We start from the raw sequence: 27,500 nt of genomic DNA, 5'->3' as shown, positions 1-27,500 counted from the left end.
GCAATTAGGGATATAAAGAACAGGCAAAAAGGTGATGGCATTTACTGGAGAAAACTGGCAAAAGAAAGCAAGGTACTGGGAACAAATAAAGAAAACGGTAACAGAATGTAACAGGCCAAGAAGACATTTGAATTGTAAGCTACAGATTACCTTCTCTACCATGGGCCGATATCAGACTATAGCTAGAGAGAAAAACATTGGGGAATCTTAACTGAAAGACTTGTAATGAGGACAACCGCACCCTCAGACTCAAAAAACATATTTATTTCATCATGGTTTGGTGTTTCCTACATTTTAACAGCACTCTGGGATTATTCAGAGCTTTTTAGATATTTTTATATGCAATTTCTGACTCTGACCACATGGGGGCTGGCATTTTGAAATAATTCAGACTGTTTACTCTGCCTCTAAGTATCCCAGAATGCATTGTTTGTCTCCAAAAATTGCATCAGATCTGCCACGTTTTCCCTTAAGCTGCTGTCACTTCATTGACTTAACAGGCATTCACTGCTGTCTTAAAGTCCCCTACTTTTGGTTAAAATGTTCTCCTATTTCAATGACTACTTCAAACACAAGCAGTGCAAATGCTACAGAATGGAACTCAAAAGTGCATTTTATTGCTTTTGTTTCTTAGAAATGCTAACTTGCTTTCTTTTGTGAAGGCTGAAATCTAGTTCTTCAAGGCATCTCCATTCCCACTTCACACCTACCTTCCCTAGCTGTCAAAGAGCTAAGGGTAATTTGACCCATTGTCTGCATGTGATTGACAGCTCACAGCAGGTGACCAGAGTAATGTACTGTTTTCTTGTCAGCCTTTCCCTCCTTACAGTGGGACACTTTTTTGTTGCACTCCTCCTGTCAAATTTAGAACCAAGCTACATAGCACTGGGAATAATCACCGTTTTGCAAAGCATCAAACTCCCACTTATTTTTCCTTCCCGTTTGATTAAATAGCTAACAAATGACACACTATAAACATGAAATATTTCACAGACTTGCATGACAGCACCAACATGCTTTTTTAAGACATAATTTAAAAAATTACGGTATTGCATACTTCTTGTAATCTGATGTAGTGTTGTCGATTAATTGTGACAGACATCTGCTTCTTATGTAAAAACGTGCAATTAATGTATACGCATGCTTATTGCAAATTTATGCTCTTAGTTTTTGCAGCTGTTACTGTGCTTCTGTCTGTAATTCGTCACATTATTGGTAGGGCAATGTAAAGCAATATGACAATACAAAAACAAAGTTTACAAAATTTAGAAATTACATCCAAAAATGAGACTCACCCACACTTACCCACTCACCTCACCACACTCACCCACTCACTTCACCACTCACCCACACTCAACTCACTCACTACACTCACTCAGACACTTCACTCACCACACTCACTCACACTTGCCCCTTGCTTGCATTCTCACACCCAGCTTAGTAAGCATTCACACACACACACTTGCCCCTTGCTTGCATTCTCACACACACACACACACACACTTGCCCCTTGCTTGCATTCACACACACACACACACACTTGCCCCTTGCTTGCATTCACACACACACACACACACTTGCCCCTTGCTTGCATTCACACACACACACACACTTGCCCCTTGCTTGCATTCTCACACACACACACTTGCCCCTTGCTTGCATTCACACACACACACACACTTGCCCCTTGCTTGCATTCACACACACACACACACACACACACACACACACACACTTGCTTGCATTCATTCACACACACACACTTGCCCCTTGTTTGCATTCATTCACACACACACACACACACACACACACACACACACACACACACACACACACACACACACTTGCCCCTTGCTTGTATTTACATACACACACACTTGCCCCTTGCATTCACACACACACACACACACACACACACACTTGCCCCTTGTTCGCATTCACAAACACACACACACGCACACACACACTTGCCCCTTGCTTGCATTCACACACATCACTAATCATACTGCCTATGCTGATAAAGCAATTCCAATGTCCATAACTGAAAAACCTGGCATGGTACAATTAACACCACTAAAGCTACTGATGTGTTACAGTAAGACGATCTAGCAAACCTGAGCGAACAGTCAGTTCGTACAAGACCAGTGTTATTGCAAAATATCAATGCTAATAATACATATAAGTGGAAACAAATGGGTGCCGCTGATGAAATTATATAGTATTCTCCATTCATAATGAATACTCCTGCTACGCTGACTCAACAGTTGTGTACCTACCATAAATGTAGATGTTTGAGTGTATTCACTGTTGCAGTCATTACTCTTGGGTTATCCTGCTGGCAGGCTACTTGCTGTCGGCCTTTATTCCAAAGTCTTGGTCTGGCGTTGGTTGCTGTCACCTCTTCCCTGACGTCAGTGTGCCAGGGGTATAAAAGATGCAGCAGACGCCATTTTCTTCAGTTTTTCTTGGCCCAGACGTCAGGTGCCTCCAAAAGGGTAGGCTAAAAATTATGCCAATAAACATGCATGCACTAAGGTAACCATTTCCTTCATCTAGAAGCAAATACACCACATAGGTTGTATAGAATAGAGAAGAACAGATAAGATCCAGCAAAAGAAAGGGGGATGGTGGGAGGGTAACCTGGACTGCAACAGTGAATACACTCTAACATCTACATTTATGGTAGGTACACAACTGTACTATGTTGATCGTGTTTCACTGTTGCAGTCATTACTCTTGGGTTGAATCCCAAAGCTGAGGATGGGTGGCTAGGGCTAAATAGGATTAGGAGAGGCTATGAGGCCCTGCAGAACTGCAGTGGCAAAGCCTGCTGTGGATTTAGAGTAGAGAGGTAAGTGGTAGTGCTTTGTAAAGGTGTGCACCGAACTCCAAGTTCCAGCCTCTAAGATGTCTTTGGTTGGTACTCCTCTGAGGAAGGCTGCTGCTCTGGTTGAATGTTGCCTAATGTCCTTAGGCACTGATTTGCCATGTTGTGAATAGCAGAAACTAATGCAATGGCCTATCCATTTTGAAATAGTCTGTTTTGAGATGGCCTTTCCTTGTGATCCTGCAGCATATACCACTAAATTTGCTCAGTCTTTCTGAAAGCTTTAGTTCTGTCCAAGTAGAAGCGTAGCTGTCTGTGTATGTCCAAATATGCAGAAGTCTCTCACCCTTGTTCTGTGGGTTTGGATAAAAGGAAGGCAAGTGAATGATTTGGTTAAGGGCCACACTGGACACCACCTTAGGCATAAATGTCGGGTTTGTCCTCAGAGAAACCCTGTCTGGATGGAAAATGATAAAAGGTTCCACAGCCATGAGTGCCTGTAACTCAGAGACTCATCTTGCAGAGGTTATTGCTAGGAGCAGAGCTGTTTTCCAGGATAAGAATTTTACATCAGCTGTTGAGGCTGGCTCAAAAGGAGGCAGTATGAGTTTTTCCAAGACATAATTGAGGTCCCATGCAGGTATTGGTGCTCTCCTTGGATGTCTTATGGTTTTGGCCCCTCTGAAGTACTGCCTTATTAAAGAATGAGAAAAGATAGGTGGTTCTGTATTGTAATGGGCTGAAATGGCAGAGGCATGGATCTTAATTGATGAAAAGGATAGGCCTCTGTCCAGCATCTCAGTTAAGTATTGTAAAATCTGAGGAATGTTTGCAACAAACCTGTCAATTCCTTGTGCCTGGTTCCAAGCACAGCATCTCTTCCATTTTTCTGAATAAGATTTTCTGGTACTGGGCCTCCTGGCCTCCAAAACAACATCCATCACAGCTTTGGAGAGAGGAGTGTTCTGAATGGCTACATTATCTGCCATGCTGCCAGATTTAAGGTCCTGAGTTGGCTGTGCAGGATCTGATTGTTTTGTTGGGTCAGTAAGAGAGGAATTTGAGGCAATGTCCAGGCTGGACCTTGAGACAAATTCTTTAGGATTGGGTACCAGTGCTGGCGTGGCCAGTATAATTTTTGGCTTCTCTTGTCTGACCTTTAGGAGTACCTCGGGGAGGAGAGGCAGCGGAGGAAAGGCATATACTGTTAGGTTTTTCCAGCTGAAGGATAAGGCATCCACTTTCCATGCTTGCTTGTGATAAGTGTTTGTGCAGAATCTCTGCAGTTGGCAGTTGTGAGGGGAGGCAAACAGATCTATGTCTGGGCATCCCCATTTCCTTGTTATCATGCTGAAGACTTGTGGATCCAGTTTCCACTTGTGGGGATCCATGAGGTTTCTGCTTAGTTTGTCTGCCAGAGTATTTATCTTTCCTGGCAGGAATTGTGCTTGCAGGTGAACTTGATAAGTCAATGCTGTGTCCCACAAAGTCATGGCTTGTCTGCAGAGGGGGTAGGAATGTGTGCCTCCCTGCTTGTTTATGTACCACATGACTGTAGTATTGTCTGTCTTTATCAGTAGTTGTCCTGGATGAAGTAGATCCTTGAAAGCTGTCAGGGCATTTTGAACAGTTAGCATCTCTTTTTGATTGATATGAAGATGCATCTGGCTTGTGGGCCATGTGCCCTGAATACATTTTTCTGCCATGTGGGCGCCCCAGGCATAATCTGATGCATCCGTTGTTAGTGTCTGCCTGGCTGTGGGTAAAGTGAATGGCTGTCCCTTGTTGTGGTGACAGGCCTGTGCCCACCATCGAAACTCCTGTTGCAGGCAGGGAATGAGGGTAATTAATGTTTCCAGGCTGTGGCAATGTTGAGTCTAAACACTTTTTAGATACCACTGTAGTTTTCTCATATGCAGTCTGGCATATGGAATTAGCAGGATGCAGGATGCCATGAAGCCCAAAGACTGCAGAATTTTTCTTGCAGATAACTGGGTCTTTGTTGCCAACATTTTGAAGTAAGAAGTCAGTTGCCTTTGTCTAGCGTGAGATAAGCCATCTGGGCAGTTGTATTTAAGCTTGCATCCAGGAATATTATCTCTTGAGAGGGTACTAGTTTTGATTTATATTTGTTTACTGTGTACCCTAGGCAAATTAGTAATCTTTTTACAAACGCCATATGCTTTAGTAGAATGTCCTTGTTCTCTGCTTGAATAAGGCAGTTGTCCAAGTAAGGATATATTTGAATTCCTCTTTGTCTGCAAAATGCAATTACTGGTGCTAGGCATTTTGTGAAGACACTGGGTGCAGTAGATAAGCCAAAGGGCAGTGCAGAGAATTGGTAGTGCATTGAGCCAGCTATGAATCTGAGGTATCTTCTGCAAGATTGTCTGATTGGGACATGCAGGTATGCCTCTTTTAGGTCCAAAGTTACAAGCCAAGCCTTCTTGCCCAGCATGGGCAGAAGCTGCTGCAGAGTCAACATTTTGAATTTTGGAACGTCCAGAAATGTGTTTAGAATAGACAGGTCCAGTATTAGTCTCCAGGCTTTGTCCTTTCTGGGTATCAAGAAAAGTCTTGAGTAAAATCCTTGTCCCTGCTCTTGCTGTGGTACTCGCTGAATGGCCCTCATGTCCATGAGGGATGAAACTTGCTTTTGTGCTTCTGCCCATTGACTGTATGGCAGGTCTGGCATACCTTTTGCCCTTGGCAGGATGTGAAAGTGGAACCTGTAGCCCTGAGACACAATATTCAAGACCCATTTGTCCTGGGTGATCATGTGCCAATTTTGTGAAAAAAGTGCTAGTTTTCCCCCTAAGGGGGTTGCCAAAAGATAAGTGCTTGGTGCTGGCAGAGGAAAGTCATTGGGACTGTTTCCTGTATAGCTGTGATTTGTCTTCTCCGCTTTTGGAGGTAGAAGTACCCCATTGTTTAGATCTGTATGAGCCTTGGGGCTGGGATCTGCCTCTGGGGCATCTGTATCTGCCTCTTTGTGGCCTGTCTGACACCAGAAAGGACCAATTCTTTGTGGGCCAGTTCCTGCTAAATCTGGGTGGCTGCACCTGTAAGAAATCCTTAACTGTCTGCATGGACTTTGCTTTGTCCTCCATTTTCTTCAACACCTCCTCTGCTTTAACACCAAAGTATCATGCTGTAATGGAGCATCTAATAATTTTGCTTTAACATGATCAGGCAGATTCTGTTCCTTTAACCAAGCATGCCTCCTAATGACAGAACCTGTAACAGCGGCCCTGCAAGAGGCCTCCAGAGAATCAAAACCACATTGCAAAGTATGCCTTCCCACTTGTTCAGTTGCATGCAATAAATCCTGCATTTCCTTGTTTTCTGCACATTCAGAATTTGTTAATATTTTCTGTTTAAGCAGTGACATTAAGTATTGCTGATATTTAAGCATATGAAATTGACAATTTAAAGCCCTCTCAGCCACGGTAGCAGAAGTGTAAACCTTTTTCCCCATCTGTCCAGTGCCCTTGAATCCCTATCAGAGGGGATAGGGTTTGTTGCAGTGGAAGCCATGACCCCTTTGGGACCATGAGAAATAGTTTCTGGGTCAGCAGCAGGGTTTTTATAAAGAAATATATGTGAATCTGGAACCCTGTAGTATCTGTCTGGCTTTACAGGTGCAGGGGGTAAAGAGTCAGGAGACAGACTGGACTCTGAAAATACATCATCTACAATGTCTAAAACAGGGGGGATAGCAAGAGGCCTGTGCTGAGGTAGTAAAGGAAAGTCTCTGAGCCTTTTCTTAGATTCTGAGTAGTCTTGGCTCTCCCAGTGGAAGTGCTCCCTCATGGTATACAGGGTTTCCCCAAAAGAATAATCCTCAGGAGGAGAGGCTGAAGGGATAGATTCTTCAGCAGCAGAATCCTCATAGGGAGGAAGAGAGTATTCCTGTTCAGAAGAAAGTCAAACTATATCAGGCAGCACAAAATAGGACGAAGTGCATTCAAACAGGGGCTGTGTGTAGAATTACATTTTGAATTCACTAGGAAGACTTATCTTACCAATGAAGCAAAAAATGCAGACGAAAATGCAGGCAATCCAAACTTTTCAGTCGTCCCTCAAACAAATGCAGTTGACAGGATACACATACAATGAAAAGGAGTTCCGCACACCACATGGATTTTATTAGGTTGAGTGGGCTGGGTAAGGCAGGTCTGACATCACAATGTGGGAGGAACACTGGCTCTTCTATACAGCATGCAAATCAGGCAGGGATTACATCACTTTGGGGGAGGAAACATCCCGATAGCTAGAGCAAGAGCAGATGGCAGATGTGACATCATAATTTCAGAGCCAGCTACAGGTTTTTCAAGTTAGTTTGCAAAGTGAAACAAAAACAGTATAGAAAGCTAGGAAGCAGAACAGGGAAAACAGTTGAGTGGGTTATTTTTTAAAGCTGCAAGGGTGATTTTTTTAAGCTTTATCAAAGAACAGGGACTGGAAGAGTCAGCAGGTTGGGGAATCTGCTTTAATATCCTGTTGTTTTACAAACAGAAGCTGCTGTTAAAATGGATAACTAGTATGATGTATAAAATATTACACAATAACTATATGAATCCATCAGAGGAGGTTAATGACTGGAAAGACAGATAGGATAAGCGATTCAAAAGGTAACAATGGCAGGACATATGTATGGCTCCCAAATATTCAAAAAGTCTAGATGATTTAAAACTTTTGCTTGAAAATGTCTGCATGTATTTTTATACCCCAAGCCATCTACAAATAATTTTTCCTCAGACAATGGACAAATGTTGGATGTGTGATGGGGAAGAAAGAGGGTAACTGGGAACATATGTTTTGGGAATATAATGAGTTGAAGACTTTAAACTTCCCTACATAATATTGGGTGTGCAAATTGGTGCGACTAAGGAAATTATTTATTTTTTTTAACTGGGATACAAAGACCTGAATTGCCTAAACATACTAAGACATTGTTGAGCTTAATTCTGGTTGCTGACAAAAAACAATTACTAAAAAAATGGAAATAAAAGTTTAAACCAACTTTTAAGTATTTAATATTGTAAAGAGGTAAAAATGGAAGTGGGGTCTTCAGAAAAGGGTATCAGCAAATTACATAGAAAAATGGAAATTTTGCGAACAATACATGCAAAACAGCATTTGCAGGAGCAGTGAGGTTTAAGAGAAAGAAATATTTAATCAATTTATAATACGTTTGACGATAATTGTACAAAAGAATATATGTGATATGTAATGTTTGCAGCAGGGAATGTTAATATGTTTTGTTTTCTTTTATAAAAATGCATGTTTCTCTCAAGTGATAATTCAATAAAGGTGTTAAAAAACAAGTAAATTACTAATATAAAGCATCTGAGATGCAGTATTTTGATCTGTCAGGTATTCACTTTACCTCCCACTGCCTAATAATCAGGCTCTTCCCAGCTAACCATCCCATTCATTCATCACCACCAGGCTATGTACCAAGGGAGGAGCCATATATCTGTAAGAGGATGGTTCATGATTTATTTTTTGCGTTTTTCCCCCATCCTCAACTGTCATGTCTTTATTTGTATTCTGGGATACAGCAGTGATCTCCATGGACCATTTTCAGAGTCAGCCCAGTTGCAGTGTCTGGTTTACTGCCTTGCACAGAGTTAAAAAGGCAATGGAGGCTAAGGGAATTAAAACTTGCACCACTGGATCACATGAATAAACTTTATTATTATTGGGAGTAATGGACCACCTGTGCACTTAACATAGTACAGGAGGATGTGCAATGGGCCTTCTTGTGAGGGATTTCCTATCACTTCTTCAAAGAGTATTTATTTTCATGTAGCCATACTACCACAACCCTCTGTGAAACATGGAACATGTTTCCCCAGTCTCCACCAGAAAAACTGCACCTCACAGTATGTGCTTCTGAGTCAGCGCACACATACTCCACATTGGAGAGGCAAGCAGGCCATGCTCAATCTCTCTGGTCTGACTCATTCAATGTCAGGACAGGTAACCTGAGTCACACTCAGGGCACCATCTCTCTGTACCACAGAACCAGCCACACATCAAACAACTTATGTGAGAAAAAAATTGCAAAGCTATTCAAGTAAATGAAACAGTCTTAGGATTACCCAGCAACATTTGTGTATTCTGAGCATTCATTTTATGGAAGAAATGCTTCTTAGCCAGAGTAATTTTATACTTTACTCCTTGTGGAGGATTTGCTTACTTTATTGGTATGTTACTATACTATGTCCTGCAATTATTGAGAATCTGTGCTGCCACTAGACTAAAACTGTGACTGAACACAATCCAAAGGACCAGCTCACCCACCAAGACAAAAAAATGCATACAGGTTTGTCACAACAGCGTGGCTTTCTGTTGCTTTCACTTTACAAAGATGTTTATACTTTAATTCAAAAAGTGAAAGCCAGCATTGTGTTTGTCAGTGGGTAGCACAGTACGTTCTCCTCCTCCATACACACAAGCATACACAGAACAAATTTTCTAACAGAATACTAAATAATTCATATTATACCAGTATGATAACACATTTGACTTTATATACTGTTTCACTTGCCTTTAGTTCTAGCACCAGATCCATTCTCTTCTTTCCCAGTGGGTTGATGTCATTAAGAATCAAAGCTATGATGATGTCAATGCCATTGGACTCATGAGTAGCTATGCAGTTCTGAAAAGAAAAATTCCAGCACTTGAATCCTAGAAACATGTTTCACAAAATCTCAAATGTACAATACAGAATACAGCTTAAAACAGAGAAAAATTTAGTTCTACATAACTAACCCTCTTCCAAAACAGTCACATGCTAAGGAATGGCAAAGCAACAAAAGTAATCAATATCCATTGACAGGATATTTAATTATTTCCATGCAAGTTGATGCCAAGTCCAGAATGTTGTGAAACCTCTTCCTTTTGCATTTCTCAGCCTGACATTATCAAAACATTCTTTACACTAGCCAGTTTCATGGTGCAGAGAGAAAAACCCTGACTGCAAGCTCAGTTCAACTAGTAAGTCAGACATGGTGGAGCTGTCATTGGAAAGAGACAGGCCTTGTCAAGTCCTGGTGGAGAATCAGGACTTGACACAGGCCACTGGCTTGGGCATGTGAGAAAATTTTGTAGAGACTTCCATCCTAGGAATGTGGGAAGGGGTAGACATTTGGAGGGGATTGTGTCTGGGTCACGTGTTGATAGAGGGAGTCTGTTTATCAAACACTGAAGACCAGGACTCTGAGCAGCCCACTGGACTAAGCATGTGGGAAAACCATGTAGGGATTTTCATCCTAGGGATCTAACCTTGTCTAGATGAATTTTTGAACAAAAGGTGCAGCTTGTGAAGTGAGACTAAACCATTCCTTCCCCTCCCTTTGGTAATGGCAAGCTAAGTGTCTTCTCTCTCCCACCCTTTCCAGGTTGTCTGCTTCAGCAGCCGTGTCAGATAATCACACACGAGTCATCTAAGTAAGCAGTCAGGGCTTTATTCCTTAGCGACATGGAGGCAGCAAGGGCATCTTCAACATTAATCATCAGATTGGCCCCTCTGACTTATCTACCTCAAGTGAGAACCCAAGCTGGTAGTAACTTCAGAGTTTTTTCAGTGCTGGAGTTCCTCTCTCCCATAATTACCTGTGCTAGTAGTATTGTTTCAGATGTTTTCTGCCTTTCTCATCGGAGGCGCATCTGCAATGCTCCTGGTATTGATCAAGATAAGTGAAGTTTTATTTTTGTTCTTCCCTACCTTGCAGTCAAACCCTCATTGCCCAAACAGCCAGAAGAAATCACACTAGTATGATGGAAGGGGTAGGGCTCCCCCCAAAAATTAAGCATTTGCCTTTCATAGTAGTAACTCCCAGGTTTGCCTGCAACATCTCATGCGGAAACTTCATCTTTGCCAATATGGGATGGCACTGGTGAACCTAGCTTAAAGTGGCAAACCCAAGGGGAACTGGTCCCAGAATCTGGGTATAATGTAGTAGGATGGAGATGGATCCTTAGATGCTGCTGCTAAGGAAAATGACACCTGACAGACACCCCAAAACACCTTTTTGCATCTGTAAAAGGCAAATACAAACTTAGACGACTTACTTCACTGTCCACAGAAAAAAGGAGGTCAACAGTGTTTTATCAAACTACACAGATGCAACAGTAGTGCTAGAGAAGGGCCTGTGAGGAAAATAATACCAGGATATCAAAGTTAAAAGAAAAAATTGGAAGCTTTAACAGAAAAACAGGCTAATGTAGAAGATTGCACCCACAGAGAGGAAACTTTACCCAAGTACGGGGTACTTGAGAGATTGGAAGATCATCCATGCACTTTTTGTGCATAATCCACCTTAATAGGTTCATAGGTTGGTACTGAACTATCTGCCCAAAGGCATATATTAGCCCAGCCACGTTGTGCGGTATTCACCGCCCCTTTAGTAGCTCCCTAGACTCTTGTACTAGCAGCTAGTACCCTTGGCCCCTATCTAGTAGTGCTGTTGGTGTGATCCCCAGTATGAACTTTCTGTTACCCATCCACTCATCAAGGTTCCTCTTGAAGACTGATAGTGAGGGTCTCTGACTTATGTAGATCGGGACCCTGTTCCATAGTAAGGGAAGTCTCTGCGAAGGGAATCTATCCCTCCAGCATGTTCTATTCATTGTTGTGTTGAGGTTTATATCCCTAGAGCATGTAGCTCGAGTAGATTTGGTTTTGCTAAGATGGAGCATGTTCAACAATTCTGGGTTGGACATGGCTCTAGTTAGACAGAGATCGCCTCTGAGAAAGCGGTATGCAACAGAGAACAGTCTTAGCTTTTTCAATCATGCTGCATAGGGCAACTGTTTGAGGCCAGTAATTCTCTTAGTTAGGTACCTCTGTGGTCTCTCCAGCTGCTGGAGCTGTCTAGCCAGGTACATTCCAATTGGTGCATTGTACTCAATAATGGGTCTGATGAGGGAAGAGTAGAGGGGCACCATTACATCCTTAGATCTTGATGCGAACCCTTTCATGATCAGATGGGTCACACAGAAGGATTTTCTAACCACTTTGGCAACATGGTTATCAAAGGAAAGCTGGCTATCTACTTGGGTCCCTAGATCCCTTATTTCTTCTTCAGATTTAAGGGGATTACCTCCTATGTTGTAGTTTGCGGGTACTCTGTTTTTTCCAAAGGGGATTACTACGCATTTTTTTGCATTTAGCTTGAGACTATGGCTTTGACACCATGTATCAGTCTCATTTAGGCCCTTCTGGAGGATCTCCATGTCAGCCGGAGACTCTATTATAGCACCCAGTTTGCAGTCGTCCGCAAACTTAGTCAGCCACAGCCTTTACGTGTTTGCCTGTACTTCTGAGAAGTATATGCCAAACATGAGGGGCCCCAGGACAGAGCCCTGAGGCACACCACTCGTTACTGGTCTGGATTCGGACATAGATCCCGCTACTCTTACTTTATGGGATCTGTCTGAGAGCCAGTTTGCGATTCATCTTAGGTTCATAGGTTCATAGGTTTATACTAGGCTAACTGCCCTAGGGCATTTATAAGCCTAGCCCAAAGTTATGTGGCTTACGCCGCCCCTTATGTTAGAAATACTGTGCCCATTAGTTTGTTGTGCCTCTGTCCAGTAGTGACACAGAGATGATTCCCGGGGTAAACCTACGATCTCCCATCCACCGGTCAAGATTTCTCTTGAACAGAGCCAGCGAGGTGCTCTGCCTCACATGGACTGGGATTTTATTCCACAGCATGGGGAGTCTCTGGGTGATAAATCTATCCCTCCAGCATGTCCTATTTATATCCGTGCTAAGGTTTAAGTCTCTTGCTCTAGTGGTTTTGGTGGATTTGGATTTTTGAGGTGGAGCATGTCCATTAATTCCGGGTTGGTCATGGCCTTGTATGTCAGGCACAGGTCACCTCTGAGCAGACGGTATGCAACTGAATAGAGTTGGAGTTTCTTCAGTCTGGCAGCATATGTCAGGTTTTGGAGTCCCTTTATCCTTTTGGTGAGGAACTTTTGGGGTCTCTCCAATTGCTGCAGGTGTCGGGTGAGATACATCCCGAATGGGGCATTGTACTCGATCATTGGTCTGATAAGTGAAGAGTACAGGGGAACAATGACCTCACTTGATCTGGATGTGAATCCCTTCATGATCAGGTGGGCAATGTAGAAGGTCTTTCGAACCACTTTAGCAACGTGAGCGTCAAACGAGAGGCCACTGTCAACCTGGGCCCCCAGGTCCCTGATGACCTCTTCTGTGCTTAGTGGGTTGCCACCTATATGGTATCTTGGGGTTACCTTGTTTTTCCCGAAGGGTATGACGATACACTTTTTTGCGTTTAACTTCAGGCCATGGCTCTGGCACCAGCTATCAGTTTCCGTGAGACCCCTCTGAAGGATGTCTGTGTCCGATGTACTATCCACTATGGCACCCAGTTTGCAGTCATCCGCAAACTTTGTCAGCCATAGTCCTCCTATGTTTGCCTGTACTTCTGAGAAGTAGATGCAGAACAATAGGGGGCCAAGGACTGAGCCCTGTGGGACTCCACTTGTAACCGGCTTGGAGTCTGACATGGCTCCAGCAACTCTAACCCTGTGGGTTTTGTCCTTTAGCCAGTTTGCAACCCATCTTGTGACATATGGGTTTACATTTAAGCTGGTAAGTTTCTCTATAATACCCGAGTGGAGTATTGTGTCGAAAGCTTTTGCAAGGTCAAGGTAGGCTGTATTGACTGCCTTTCCCTCATCAATGGCCTTGGTGACTGTTTTGAAGAAGTCGACCAAGTTCAAAAGGCAAGATCTGCCCTTGACAAAGCCAAACTGGGTTGGGTCCAAGGTCTGCAAGTCCCCTATGTCCTTGTTTATGAGTTCCATTATGATCCTCTCCATAGCTTTGCAGACCAGACTTGTTAAGCTTATGGGGTGGTAATTACCAGGGTCCGTAGAGGCACCGCCTTTGTGGAGTGGGACCACAGTTGCCTTACGCCACTCCTTGGGCACATATCCTGTGGTGAGGCTAAGATTAAACAGCTGCCTTATGTGCGGGTTTAGTTCTTCATTGAGTTCATGTAGCACACAGCCAGGGACCGCATCCGGTCCCATTGATGCTGTGTTTTTAGCTTTAGAGAGAGCAGCTTTCACCTGCGCATGAGATGTCTGGGAGGCTACTCTCAGTTGGGATAGTTCTCTCTCCTTTTGGGGGGGAGAGTGGGGTGAAGTTTGCGCTGAACCTGTCTGCCAGTATGTTAGCAATGTCTGTGGGTTCAGTGATTTTTGTATCATTTTGGACTAATTCTGAGCATATCTGGGAGTTTCCACCCAGGTTTCTGACATAGCTGAAGAAGGTCTTATGATTGTCTTTTGACTCTATGGCAATTTTTCTCTCAAAGTTGGCCTTGGATGATTTTATGAGGGATCGTAGTTTCTTGCTAGTGCTGATCAAAGATGCCTTCCCTTTTTGGGCTTTTGCTCTATCATGTAATAGCTTTCTCCTCTTATTGTAAAGTTTGTTTATGGCTGGGGTCCACCAGACTGGACGTTTGCCCTTGGTGGAAACAGTCTTGGTTTTATTTGGGATTGCCTGATCCATGCAGTCCTGAAGGTGTTCATAGAAGGCATTTGTAAGGGCTTCCGCAGCTTGGGTTGTGATTTCCATTGGCTCGGGGGCCTTGAAGGATACCACACCTGTCTTGAGTAGTGTGAAGTTTGCTTTAGAGAAGTTCTTCACTGTGGTCTTTTTTGTTTGGGGTAGGGGCGGGATATGGATTTCCAGTGAGATTAGTTTATGATCTGATCTCACCAATGAGGGATATACTACCAGTGTGGAGCATTTTGTCCCCATGTTCGTGATGATGAGATCAGTATATTTTCTCCTCTTGTGGGGACGGTGACTAGTTGTTCCATGGCATTTGAATTTATGAACTCCAGGAACCTTTGGGCTAGAAAGTTTGGGCTTGAGTAATGTTCCCAGTCTATATTCGTGTAGTTGAAGTCACCCAATATGACGGTGTTTGGTGATACATTTATACCCTCCAGTGTCTTCAGGAAGGCTGTGTGGGTTTCCTGAGTTTGAGAGGGTGGCCTGTAGCATGCTACAAATTGTAGAGCAGTTTTGCCTATGGTTAATTGCACCTGGATGGTTTCCGATGCTTCGTGCGTAGCCACCAACCTGGAGGTGTGGGTATCCTTGATGAATATGGATGCACCCCCTCCTTTTGTGGTGTGGTCCGGGTTTTGGGGCCAGAACACATGATATGAGATGAAACCTGATAGCGCCGGGGTGCTCTCAGGAGCCTTGAACCAGGTTTCAGTCACAGCACAGACATCTTGTGATGTAAGGGTTTATGCCCAGGCTGTTGAGCTTATCAATAATACCAGAATAGACTGGATTCCCTTAGTTTTAACAAATGAAGGCAATGCAATAAAAAAAAAATAAAGCTTGGTTAAAACAGCATGACAAAAGAAAAATTAACATGCTTTTTCTCATTCTTACATGGGGAAATGACTGGATTAAGGACATTAGATTTATTTAGTAACCAGTTGTAAGTGTAAGCAAGTAAATGAAATATTCATGAGGCTTTTTTTTTTTTACCCAGCAAATACATGTATGCTCAGTAGCAATTCTGCAGCTGGTCTTCATGTTTCCATGGAAACAGTCTGCCTGGTTCTCATGTCTCCATGGAGACAATCTGATAAAGAGAAAATTGCTAAAGTCTGGTGGAGAGTGGAAAAAAAAAAGAAAAGTGAAACTGGCTAGGAGATCATGTCCTCTAAAAGCATTTCAGGGGATTTCCCAGCTGGGAGAGCTATAAAGAAAAGACAGAATCAATAAGGACTTAATAGAAGCACAGGCTACACCATGCTTCTTAGCATGTTTAAACTTTCTTTTAGGTTAACTCAGGTCTGTGAATGTAGCTGTCAGTTTAAGTCTTTTGTTCCTATCAGGAGGGTAAAATGTCAGTATTTGAAGATGTACATAGTTTTCGGTGTTAGTATTACGTTAATAGGTTTTAGAGGGGTATTGGGAGGGGTGTGTTTTACTGAAAACCCTCAAACAAAAAAAAGTTTTCTACAGTGCGACATAGGCTCAAATGGATATGAAAATAAAATGTATAAAAGCTAAACATCTCAAGCAGTGTATGCAAGTAACACAAAATCTGCAACTAGACATTTAACCAAAAAAGGTGCTGTACATAAAAGGTGGGAATAACTTAATGCAATGATGCTTTCTATAATGTCTTTAAATGTCAACAGTCTCAAACACAAAAAAGCAGTCAACTATATTAAAATGTAGAGTGCTAATAGCTATGTTACAGGAGACAAACTTAGAAAAAATTGAACATGGGAATTTGATAAAGATTTTCAGGATGTTTATTCAGTGGAATACCTGGGACAAAGGAAAAGAAAAAAAAGAGTACTTTTATTAATTGCAAGAGGAGCTCCAATAGTGACAGAAAAGGATAAAAAGATAATAATGGCAGATTTGTAGTGCTAAGGGGCTACTGGCAAGGCAGGAGGATTACACTGGCATGTACGTATAGTCCACCTAAAACTGCTATAACAGAGCTTAAGAAAATTCTGGGAGAAATAATCAGCTTTTAACAAGGATTACTTACAGGTGGGGACTAGAATGTGCTTTGCAGAAGTGAAGATGCATTTGAGGGGCCCAGAAGGGAAAGTATAACAAAGGAGGAGAGATTGTTGAAGAATTTTATGAACATAATTGGCATGGGAGATGTGAATTCAGTAATAGGAGTCAAGAGTGAATTTACATAATTTCCTGAGATATAAAAACTTGGCTAGGCTAGACAGAATTTACATTTCACAGGAACATGTGCATTTAATCGTATGTACCAAATAACTATTTCAGATCATGCTCCAATAATAACTAAAATAAAAACAGGGTACTGAAATAAAAATGAGACACTGGCGCTTTCACACCTATTTCTTGAAGAGAGGAATTTAAGGAATGGGTAGTGGAGATTATTCAGGAATTACAGAAGATAGAAATTTTTTATGAAAATACAGCTAGACATTGGGATAAAATGAAGGCCGAGTTTAAGAATAGGATGGAAATAAAAGAAAGGGAGTTATGGTTAAGAAGTTACAAGAATTTTTTTTTTTAGAGCGACTGACAACGTGAAAGTATTACAGAATACAGGGACTCTCGCAGAACAAGGAGGAGGATCAAATGTAGAATGTCAAGCAGAAAATAAGGGATTACCTCGATAATATGCATGAGTTTAGAAAGGTTGCTGTTAAACTGTTTTTTGACAACAGTAGAGCACAAAAACTTTTAGCACAATGACTCGGGCAACAGAAAGTAGAAAGTGCTGTTGCCAAGCTTAGGGAGTATATAACAAGGAAGGTACCAAGAGATCCTGTAGAGGTATTAGAAATATTTCAGAAATTCTATGAAAATCTGTATAAAGCAGAGAAATATGGAAATAAGGAAAAGATACACATGGAAATGTTTATGGAAGAAGTAAACATGCCAAGGTTAGAGGTAGATTAGGCTCAATTACTAACAGGATAGAAGGAGATGAGATAAAAATTGTGATTTATAACTAATCTACAGGAAAGCCCCCAGGAATAGATGGTATTCCTGTGGAAGTTTGGAAGCTAAGAGGTTAAAAACTGATAAAGATCTGTAAGGTTTTGTTTAACAGTATTTTAAGAGAAGTATCAAAATTCTGGAAGGAAGCTGTAGTAGTTGTAATACCTAAAGAGGGTAAAGATCCATCAGCACCAGCTTCATACAGGCCCCATTATAGTGTTCAGATATACAACGGCTAAAAGAATGACAAAAGGAATGCCAAAATTGATAGATATAGATCAATGTAGTCTTGTGGAGTGGAGGTAAACATTTGACATTAACAGAACGCTGAGGATCCAGAGGGAAGGAGAATTAAGAAAATACCATTGTTATTGGTGGGTCTTGATGCAGAAAATGTATTTGACAGAGTAAGCTGGGACTTTATGAGCAGGGCAATGGAAGCATTTACATTTCCAGAAAAAACTATAAGGTTGATTAGGAGGATATATGAGGGATTGTTGGTGAAAATTTAAGTGTGTGGAGTCCTCTCTGATAACTTCTGCTTGAGCAGAGGAATGAGGCAGGGATGTCCTCTTTCCCCTTTATTTGCATGATATTTAGAACCACTGGCAAAGAAAATAAGGGACTCAGAAATTCAAGGATATAATTGGTATGGTAGTCGAGAAAAGCTGTCTGTATTTGCAGATATTTTATACCTGACAAAACAAGAAAGACATTACAGTGCTGTGGAACACAGACAGTTTCAAAACATTTAGCGATACAAAATTAATGAAGTTAAAACAAAGGCAATGGCAATATATTATGTACCCACGCATGAATTGGTTCAGCAATAGCCATGTTTATGGGGACATGATAAATTAAGTACTTAGGACTATGGATTCAAAATGATTCTGCTGTGGCAGCTAAGGATATGTGGTAAGAAACTGACAAAAAATAATACAAAAACTGAGGAAAAGGAACCTTTGTTATATGGATATTAAGATACAAGCAGTCAAAATGATTTTAGTTCCATTAGTCTTGTACACAGATAAGGCATATTTTTATCAACCAGTGGAGACATTGTGGATAGAAATTAATAAAGAGCTCAAGAACTATCTGGGAGGGGAAGATTCTTCCAGTAGAACAAGGCAGATTGGAATTACCCAATTTGAAGTGGTATTTCAGATTCAGTTAAGACTCCTATACATAGCACAAGCAGAAAACTAGAATTTAAAGTGGAAAAAGATGAATCTGAAATAGGGAAAAGCTCAAGAAACAAGGAGAGGGATTTTGGATGCAGGCCTTTAAAGAGAATAACAATAATCATACAGAATATTGCATCAATAAAGCAGCAGAAAGTATTCTAAGAACTAAGCTAACATGGGAATGGAGAAGGGAGATTCTGCCAAATAGGGATGACTGCAATTACGGATATAGGCAATAGGGGGCTGGAATTTACAGTAGAAAACTGGCAAAGGAACCAAAGTACTGGGAGCAAATAACTAGACAGGGAAATGTGATAGAATGGGATGAGGCCAAGAGTTTATTTGGACTTCAGATCATTATTCCTTGATACGGAAGGCAATCTGTAGAGTATAGGCAAAGAGAAAGAAATAGAGGGTCATAAATGAAAGACCAGCACTGGTGGAGTTTTTAGTAGAATCTAGAACACAAACTGCCATTAAAAAGGAATTAGTACAGCATATAAAATATTGCATGATAACTATAAGAATTAATCACAGGAGCTTAGAAAGCATTTGGAAGAAAGAATGGATAAGCAATTCACAAAAACAATGGGAGGATATATGTATGTCTCACAAACATGCAGCAAAATCTAAAAGAATTAGGACTTTTGCTTGGAAACATTTAGATATTTTATACCCCAAGTAGACTCCAGCAAATTTTTCCTCAGGCAGACAGCAAATGGAGGTGTGACGGGGAAGAAAAAGAGGTACTTGGAAATGTTTTCTGGGAGTGCGGTGGGTTGTTGGACTTTAAGGATTCCTTGCAGGATGCATTGTTGGAGATGCTGGATGAATGGCTTGGTGTGACAAGGGAGATAATTTTTCTCAACTTAAGATAGAGAATTGGAATTGCCTAGACATGGTAATGCCTTGATGTGTCTAATTATGGTGGCTGTCAAAAATCACTTACTGGAAAATGGAAATCAAAATCTAAACCAATATTAGAAGTAGTGACTATAGTAAAAACAACTGGAACTGAGAACTTTAGAACAGAACAGGAGCAAACTACACAGGGAAAATGGGAATTGTGGGAACAGTACATACTGGGGAGAAATGAGGTTTAAAAGAAGGTAGGACTTAAATGAGCTATGTACAATTTGACTGAAAATAATTGAGTGGATTATAAGTGAAGTATAATGTTTGCAACTGGGAGTGTGTCAATATGGTTTGTGATGTAAAATGCTTGCAACTAGGAGTGGGTCTGTGTGGTTTGTTTTCATTTACATAAATGTAGGATGGCTCATGTAGGAAGTGATAACTTAATAAAGATGTTTCTCGTTTAAAAAATGGACAAGAATTCAATAATCTATGTAATGTTGCTTTGGTTATATGATACACAGCAATATATGTGAAATATAATGTTAGTTTTATTTATTTATTTAAATTTGTTGACCGGGAGTGTCCGACTGGATGTGGGTCCATTTTCAGCGGAGGCCTGGGGAGAAAAGCTCTACAGTAAAATAAACATACAAAATAAACATAACATTGTTAATGTTAACTTGTTAACAGTTTGATTACTTTTGTGTAAATGTAAATTTGCCTGTGTCACAAGTGATAATTCAATACAGGTGTTTAAAAAAATAGACTGGATTCCCTTAAAGAGAGTGGAGGGCATAGAGGGCTCCACAGGAGATATGTGATACGAGTTGCTTTCCAGACAGGAGAGACTATGACCTACTAAAATTACATTTGAAATCTATTCTGTGAAACAAGTTACCGGCCCTATTGTTAAAACTAGTCTGTTGGCCTCACATGGGGAAATCCCAATGGATAAGGAATAGTTCCTATGTGTCTGAAGACTGATCTCGATTTGAGATTAAACTATATGCTAATTTATGATCTTGCTAAAGTTTCTTGGAGCAAAATTAGAGCGGTGACATAGATACACTGCAAAGGGGTAACATACATTAGCAGCTCCAGGCTTTGGCAAGTGCACTAAACTTCCATGCACGGCCTGCTGGAAATGCAACTCCATGACTAGGCTTACTGATGAGACAGATGAGCCACGCATTCACAGACATGGAAACATTCTGGCTAACCTAGTTCAGCTGGTAGCATGGCAAGAGTCAGCAAGCCAGGACAATGCACAAGGGATCCAAGTTCGGAAGCAGTACGCAGGAGAGCTGACCCTTTTTTGTGAAGTATGTTCCTACAGGCATTACAGGCAATGGCTGATGAGTAATAATTAAGGTTTATAAATATGATGACGATGTTTTGAATCACCCCCTCCCCCCCAGCTTTTTAGTCTTATGGTAACCCATGCAGTTAAGATGGGGATTGGTTTCCTTTATTTTTAGGGTCAACTGCAAAGTACTGCATAGGTTACTTTGGTTCTGTATGACCAAGATTTTGCTTTGCATGAAACTATTTACGTAATGAAATATTGGAGCTAAAAAGCTAAAATGGATGGTAACTGAAGGATGTCGAAGTGTTTTTGAGATGCCACTGAGAAAATCAGACAGGGAACAATTTAATAAAAGATAATCCTAGATTTTTTTAATGTATATTTTTGAGCAAATGCTCAGTATGATGACAGCAAAGATCAATAAAAAGTAAGCTCTACTGGGAGATCACAAATGGATACTGACCGTCTTAGAGATTAGACAATCTTGAAAGAACTATGTGGGCAGCTGCACCCACAAGGAAGTAGTACACAACTAAAAAAACAAATCACCCTGTATAACAGAAGGAAGACAATCATAGCAAACATTGAGGTGCAGCATCGAAGCAGGATAAAAGCACTCAAACTAAACTAAAAAGACAAAAGTCTACCAAAGCCAAATTTGAAGTAAATATGGCCTCCTAGGCCAAGGGCAACTACAAAGTATTCTTTAGTTACATCTGCAACTTCAGATGCAATACACAATTTTGTGCAGAGCTCATTGTAAATGGAGCCACCTACACTGAGCCAGATGTTGGAGCAAACCTACTGGCCGACAAGTTCAGCTCCAACTTTACCCCTCTCTACCCCTTTGCCTTACCCTCAGGAAGCATCAAATATAATTATCCCTGCTATCAGTAGGGAACAGGTCCTTAACACTCTCACTAAAGCCAAAAACACTGCATCAATGGGCCAAGACAATATCCCAGGATACCTTCAAAACAGCATGAAACATGACCTATTGGACCCTCTGGAATTGCTATTTAACTGCAGCCTCCAAAACAGGCTTTGTGCCTCATGAATGGAGAACATCAGCAGTCATCCCTCTGCACAAAGGTGGGCCATCTACAAACCCTGGGAACTACAGTCCCATAAGTCTCACTAGTCTTACATGTAGAGCTATGGAAAGAATTACCACGGAAATTATCAATGATATAGTAAACATCCAGACACTGGACCAAACCCAGTTTGGTTTCATCAAGTGCAGGTCAAGTCGACTCATCCTGGTGGACTTCTTTGAGAAGGTCACTAAAGCAATGGATGAGGGAAAATGGTTCACACTGCCTATCTTGACCTGGCCAAGGCATCTGGCACAACACACCTCTCCGGCATAGTTGACAAACTCAAGAGGTTAGATGCAAACCCTTATGTCAACCTGGTGGATAGCCAATGGGCTTCACAGACCGGGGGGCCAGGAAGTTAGAATTGAGGGGTCCACCTCTACAAAGAGACCAGTCACACGTGGAGTCCCTCAAAAATCTGTCCTGGGACGACACCTTTTTGGCATTTAGTTCTCTGAAGTCAAGGTAGATGTAAATGGCATTTGGCTATCTAAATTGCCAGAGGATTGCAAATCACAAGCTGTCACTGAATCCCACAGACACAAATGTTTCCCAGGAAGAGCTGAGAAACTAGTGTCAGAGCCATGCACTAAAACTAAATGTTAAGAAATGCATAATAGTATCCTACAGGAAGTCATTCACCCCTGGTAACTATCACATTGAGAAGCACACCTCTTAGAGTTGATCTCGTAGTCAGGAACTTAGGGAGACACAGACAGTAATCTAGCCTTTGACCATCACATGACTACAGTAGTAAGGAAACTGATCTATGCTGCGCACCTTATAAACAAAAGGTATGGCAACCAAGTCCAAGGAAGTCATTGCTCCACTGTATTCGGCATTCATCACACCTATCGAGTACAATGCTCCCTTTGGTGTGCACCTAACCAGGCATATCCAACAATTGGAATGTCCACAGAGTTTCCTCACTAAAAATATATGGCTTAAATATGTCATATGCAGACCACCTCAAGGCCCTATCTCTGTATGCAATCTCCTACAGGCTGTTGAGGGGAGATCTATGGCTGGCATACAGGGCATTGTCACACCCTTCTCTGATGGATATCCTGCATGTCCTTAAAACAAACAGCACCAGAAGTATCTGTTCTAAGGATTTAAACCTTGCTTGTGATACAAATGAGACCTGCTGGAAAGACAGGTATGTATTCCTAGTGACTGAAGACACTCCTCATCCACATGAAGCAGATTTGCTCCCTAACCCAATTCAAGTGCAACAGACAACTGGATGGGGAACAGGAAACTCATGCCTAGTTTGGCCAATCCACATCTGTGTGAATGAGAGGCAAGATAGAGGAATGGTGAAGATGCAGGGAGTAGAGGTGGCGAAGGTGGATGAGTTTAAATACTTGGGATCAACAGTTCAGAGTAATGGGGAGTGTGGAAGACAGGTGAAGGAGAGTACAGGCAGGATGGAGTGGGTGGAGAAGAGTGTCAGGAGTGATTTGTGACAAACGAGTACTAGTAAGAGCGAACTACAAGAGGGTAGTGAGACCAGCTATGTTATATGGGTTGGAGACGGTGGCATTGACAAAAAGGCAGGAGTCAGAGCTTGACATGGCAGAGTTGAAGATGTTAAGATTTGCACTGGGTGGGACGAGGATGGACAGGATTAGGAATAGATATATTAGAGGGTCAGCCCAGGTTGGAAGGTTTGGAGACAAAGCCAGAGAGGCATGATTACGTTGGTTTGGACATGTGCTGAGGAGGGATGCAGAGTATATTGGGAAAAAGATGCTAAGGACGAAGCTGCCAGCTAACAGGAAAAGAGGAAGACCTAAGATAAGGTTTATGGATGTGGTAAGAGAGGACATGCAGGTGGTTGGTGTGACAAAGCAAGATGCAGAGGACAGGAAAAAATGTAACAGTTGATCTTCTGTGGCGACCCCTGACGGGAGCAGCCAAAAGAAGAACATTATAGTGTACTCACCCGAACATTAAAAATCAGAGCATGGTTTCAAAGCATAAGCAGCCTCTTCAGTATAAAACTGTGTGTGTGTGTGTGTGTGTGTGTGTGTGTGTGTGTGTGTGTGTGTGTGTGTGTGTGTGTGAGAGAGAGAGTGTGTGTGTATATATACACATTTTATATATGTATACGTGTATATATACATATATCATACATGTATATATATTTTTTTTTTTTTTTTAATTTTAGCATTTATTGAGCTTTGCTTAACATGCAGTACCAAACCAAAAAGGGGGAAGACACAGACATTTCCCTACATATTTAAGGCTAAGGGAAATGCAGAAATACTTGTTTAACTGAGTCAAAGAAGGAGAAAGAAACAAAGTGCAACAGACTGGTGGGATGAGCAGAAATGGTGGCTGAAGGAAAAACACAGATTATGCTTATAGGCCAGTGGGTCAAACCTAAAGAAAATCTGAGGATTGAAAGAGTGTGCTGAATAATGCAGGTGAGTGAGTCAAACAACAAGGGTTAAGACTGAAATAGTACTAAACTATGGAATCAAAAAAGGAGCCTTAAGAGGTCTATATTTTGACAGTTCTGAAAGGTCACAAAGAGCAACTTCAACCCGATTACACCAACAGGAAGTGGAGTGAATGCCATTTAAACTACAGAAAGTGGCACAGATACTAGGGGCCCACATGAGATACTAGAGACTTTTAGGAAATGCTGTCAGAATCTGAACACATTAAAGAACAAACTTAGTTGGAGAGAGAGGTTAATCTCCTACCTTCACTCTGGAACAGTCTCATTTTGCACGTCAGCCAATGGGATTCCCTGTTTGCCTTCTAATATAATTAAGACTACTGGATGGGTACCATAACATACACCATGAAACTTACAGTTCTAATCCTCCTTATAAAGGTTTGTAGAGCATAAGGATGGTCTATAGCAAGATATACATAGCTTGTGGTCAAACAGACGTGCATTTCCTGCATTTCTCATTAACCAATAGGAGTCTGAAAACAGCTAGAAAAGCATCATATCCATCCTGGCAAAATGGAGAGAGATAAGTGGACTGAAGCTGACTGGTTATGCATGCGAGACAGTGCACGAGTGTGTGCAGGAGAGTGTGCAAGAGAATGTGGCAGCGTGCAAGAAAGCACAGCAATGTGTGTGCGAGAGCCCAACATAACATAGATAAGACCAAAAATAAACCAAGCTGAGTATGTAGGCTTCACAGAAAAGACAGGCTACTGCTAGAATGCTTGAGACTGACGCAATAGGAGGCTACTGACGTGGTGACTTTAATTTTAAATTTAACTAAGCTACAGACTTCTTCAGTATTGACCCTTTTCAGATCAGGGTACAGAGTGTTTCAACACCGACCCTTTCCAGGGCAGGGTGCAGAGTTTTTCATCACTGACCCTTTTTAGACTCCACTCAAAAGCACTGCCTTATTAACTGACTTGCTCAGAGTCGAGCAGACAAATGGGCGTTAAGGGAATTTAACTCCAGACTACAAAAAGAAGCTCATTGATAGCTCACAGCCTTAAATATCTACTTTAACTGAACATAGCAACACAAAATGCAGTAATGTCTCAGTCCTGGAATGGAAGATGTAATGACAGTGATCCTCAAAGAAGAAACTGAATGTTCTACTGTCGTCCTAGCATTCCTAAAACACATTCCTATTGTAAAAAGATCTCTAATCCTCTGTGATTTCAACTACTCTTCCACAGACTACAGTACTTAAACTTGTACCACTACACGTCTTATACTGGTTGGATAAGAATTTCATGGATCAAACTAACTGCAAGTCCACCAGTAGTGCAAACAACCTGGACCTAATTCTCACAATCTTGGCTCCGGCCTACTTGCTGTCTATGGTTGGCCCCCTCAAGGTTATGTCTGAACACCAACTGGTTACCTTCACCCTCAGAACATCCTCCTCCACAGTTACCAATACTAACCTCTTTAGAGGTTTTAAAAAAAATTTACAGGCTTTAAAAAAATGTATCTTTTACATCTGCATAATGAAAATGCAAAACTCTCCAATGCTAACCCCAAAATTGAACTAGGATAAGTTAGCTATACATGCCAAAGATCTTTAAACCCACTTATTCAAACACATTCCTAGGGCAGACCCCAATCAGGGCTGAATACAATAGCAACCCTCCATCCGTGGGTAGTAGATGTAAATAAACCTTACAACAGATGAAAAACTGCTTAAATTACCTTGTAAGGTCAAAAGCTCTCATCACAATGAAAATATAAAATACTTTATGAAGAAGCTAAAGGTAGACATTAAAACCAGCAAATCTTCCCATGAAGTAGTCTTGCTTCTGAAACAAAGTACAAGTCCTTCAGCTAATTTTAGGAAACCAAGGAAAAATTCACACCATTGCTCAGAACCTATTTGTAATAGAACCTATTCAAATCTTAATGACATTGGCAACATACTGTCTAATATGTTAGGTGTAAACTTATTCCGAGAAATGATCATCCTGACAACACACACAGTGGAGCAACTTCCCACCCCTCACACGATCTCCAAAGACCATATCCACTAAGTCATCTATGACCAAAGGCACTTCAGTGGGTCCTGACAACATTCTGCATTGTCTTAAACAGTCAAGAAGCAGGCCCTTGCTGAGCCCTTTCTTAAGCTGTTCAACCTTAGCCTTGCTAGTTTGGAAGGGCAGCACACATTTGAGAACAGTCAAAACAATAATGACATGAATGACCTTGATAAAATGTTATTGAAACTTTACTCCCTGAGGGATTCTGAGAGCCTCTGTTACATGCAAGGGGGAACATACAATAATTAAAGGCAGCTGCTCTTCTCTAAGAGCTTTGACTTTAATACAGCAGGGGTGGTACCATGTCATTATCGTCTGCACTTTATCCTTATTTCTGCAAAGACGCTCAAGATAATCTAAAATAAACAAAACAGTGATTGTGGAAATGAATATCTCCCTTTTTGCTGATAATGTCATATTAGACCTGGGAAACATTGTAAAGTAAATTACAACACTTTTCAGGCTAATGGAGAACTTTGGCAAATGTACACAGTACAAAAAAACAAGAATCAAAACTGAAGGCAATAAGGGGACTTCCAAGATGGCTGCACACTGATAGTTTAATTTCAGCTCTCCCAGTGTGAAAACAGAAACTCAGAAAAGAGAGCCACAGAATTTGTGTTGTTTGGATACATTTCAGTAAAAGGCTGGCAACTGCACTGCCTGGATGCCAGCAAAAAAAAAAAAAAACTGAGAACTTGAAAGAATTTCTATCACAAAAGGTTAGCAGAAGACAGACTGGGAAGAATCCAGCGGCTGTTCAGCAAAAATCAGTTCAAGCTCCAGATTTGGTACAATACTTCCAGTAGTCTAAAGTAAAAAAAATAAGTCAGATGTGCTCAAATTGATTAAAAAACACACTGAAGGAATATATCCACTTAAATAAAAGGGAAAAAACTGAAGAAGCTTTAATGAGATACTCAGATAAGCTAATACAACTGAAAATCAGAGGTCAAATCAAGGAAAAGACTGTCAAGAGTACGAGACTGCTCATGAAGAGATGTTTCAAAAAATGGTAGACTTTGAGGACAGACCACTTAGAGAAAACCTGAGGTTTTCTGATGTACCACAGAAACTGGAAGAACAAGCAGTATTAATTTTATGAAAGCATAAATAAGCAACTGGATTGGTATTCTGCAGCAGGAATTGTTAACTGAAATGCACATCATGTGCATGCTCCAAA

At 41.3% G+C, this 27,500-nt stretch overlaps 1 protein-coding gene across 1 annotated transcript in view; it reads right to left on the bottom strand.

Annotated features, from left to right (window-relative positions):
* ITPR1 (inositol 1,4,5-trisphosphate receptor type 1) overlaps positions 1–27,500 on the bottom strand; it is a 2,510,606-nt gene that overhangs the window by 525,421 nt on the left and 1,957,685 nt on the right. The window contains exon 43 of the mRNA XM_044076407.1: positions 9,387–9,497. Coding sequence (XP_043932342.1) covers positions 9,387–9,497 — 111 coding nt within the window. The remainder of the gene's footprint in view (positions 1–9,386; positions 9,498–27,500) is intronic.

This window comes from Protopterus annectens, chromosome 7.part0, assembly GCF_019279795.1.
Source record: "Protopterus annectens isolate FY-2018-M chromosome 7.part0, PAN1.0, whole genome shotgun sequence".
In the NCBI taxonomy this organism is placed as follows: domain Eukaryota; kingdom Metazoa; phylum Chordata; order Ceratodontiformes; family Protopteridae; genus Protopterus; species Protopterus annectens.
The sequence above is the reverse complement of the archived record's forward strand: the minus strand, read 5'-3'. Positions and strand labels throughout refer to the sequence as shown.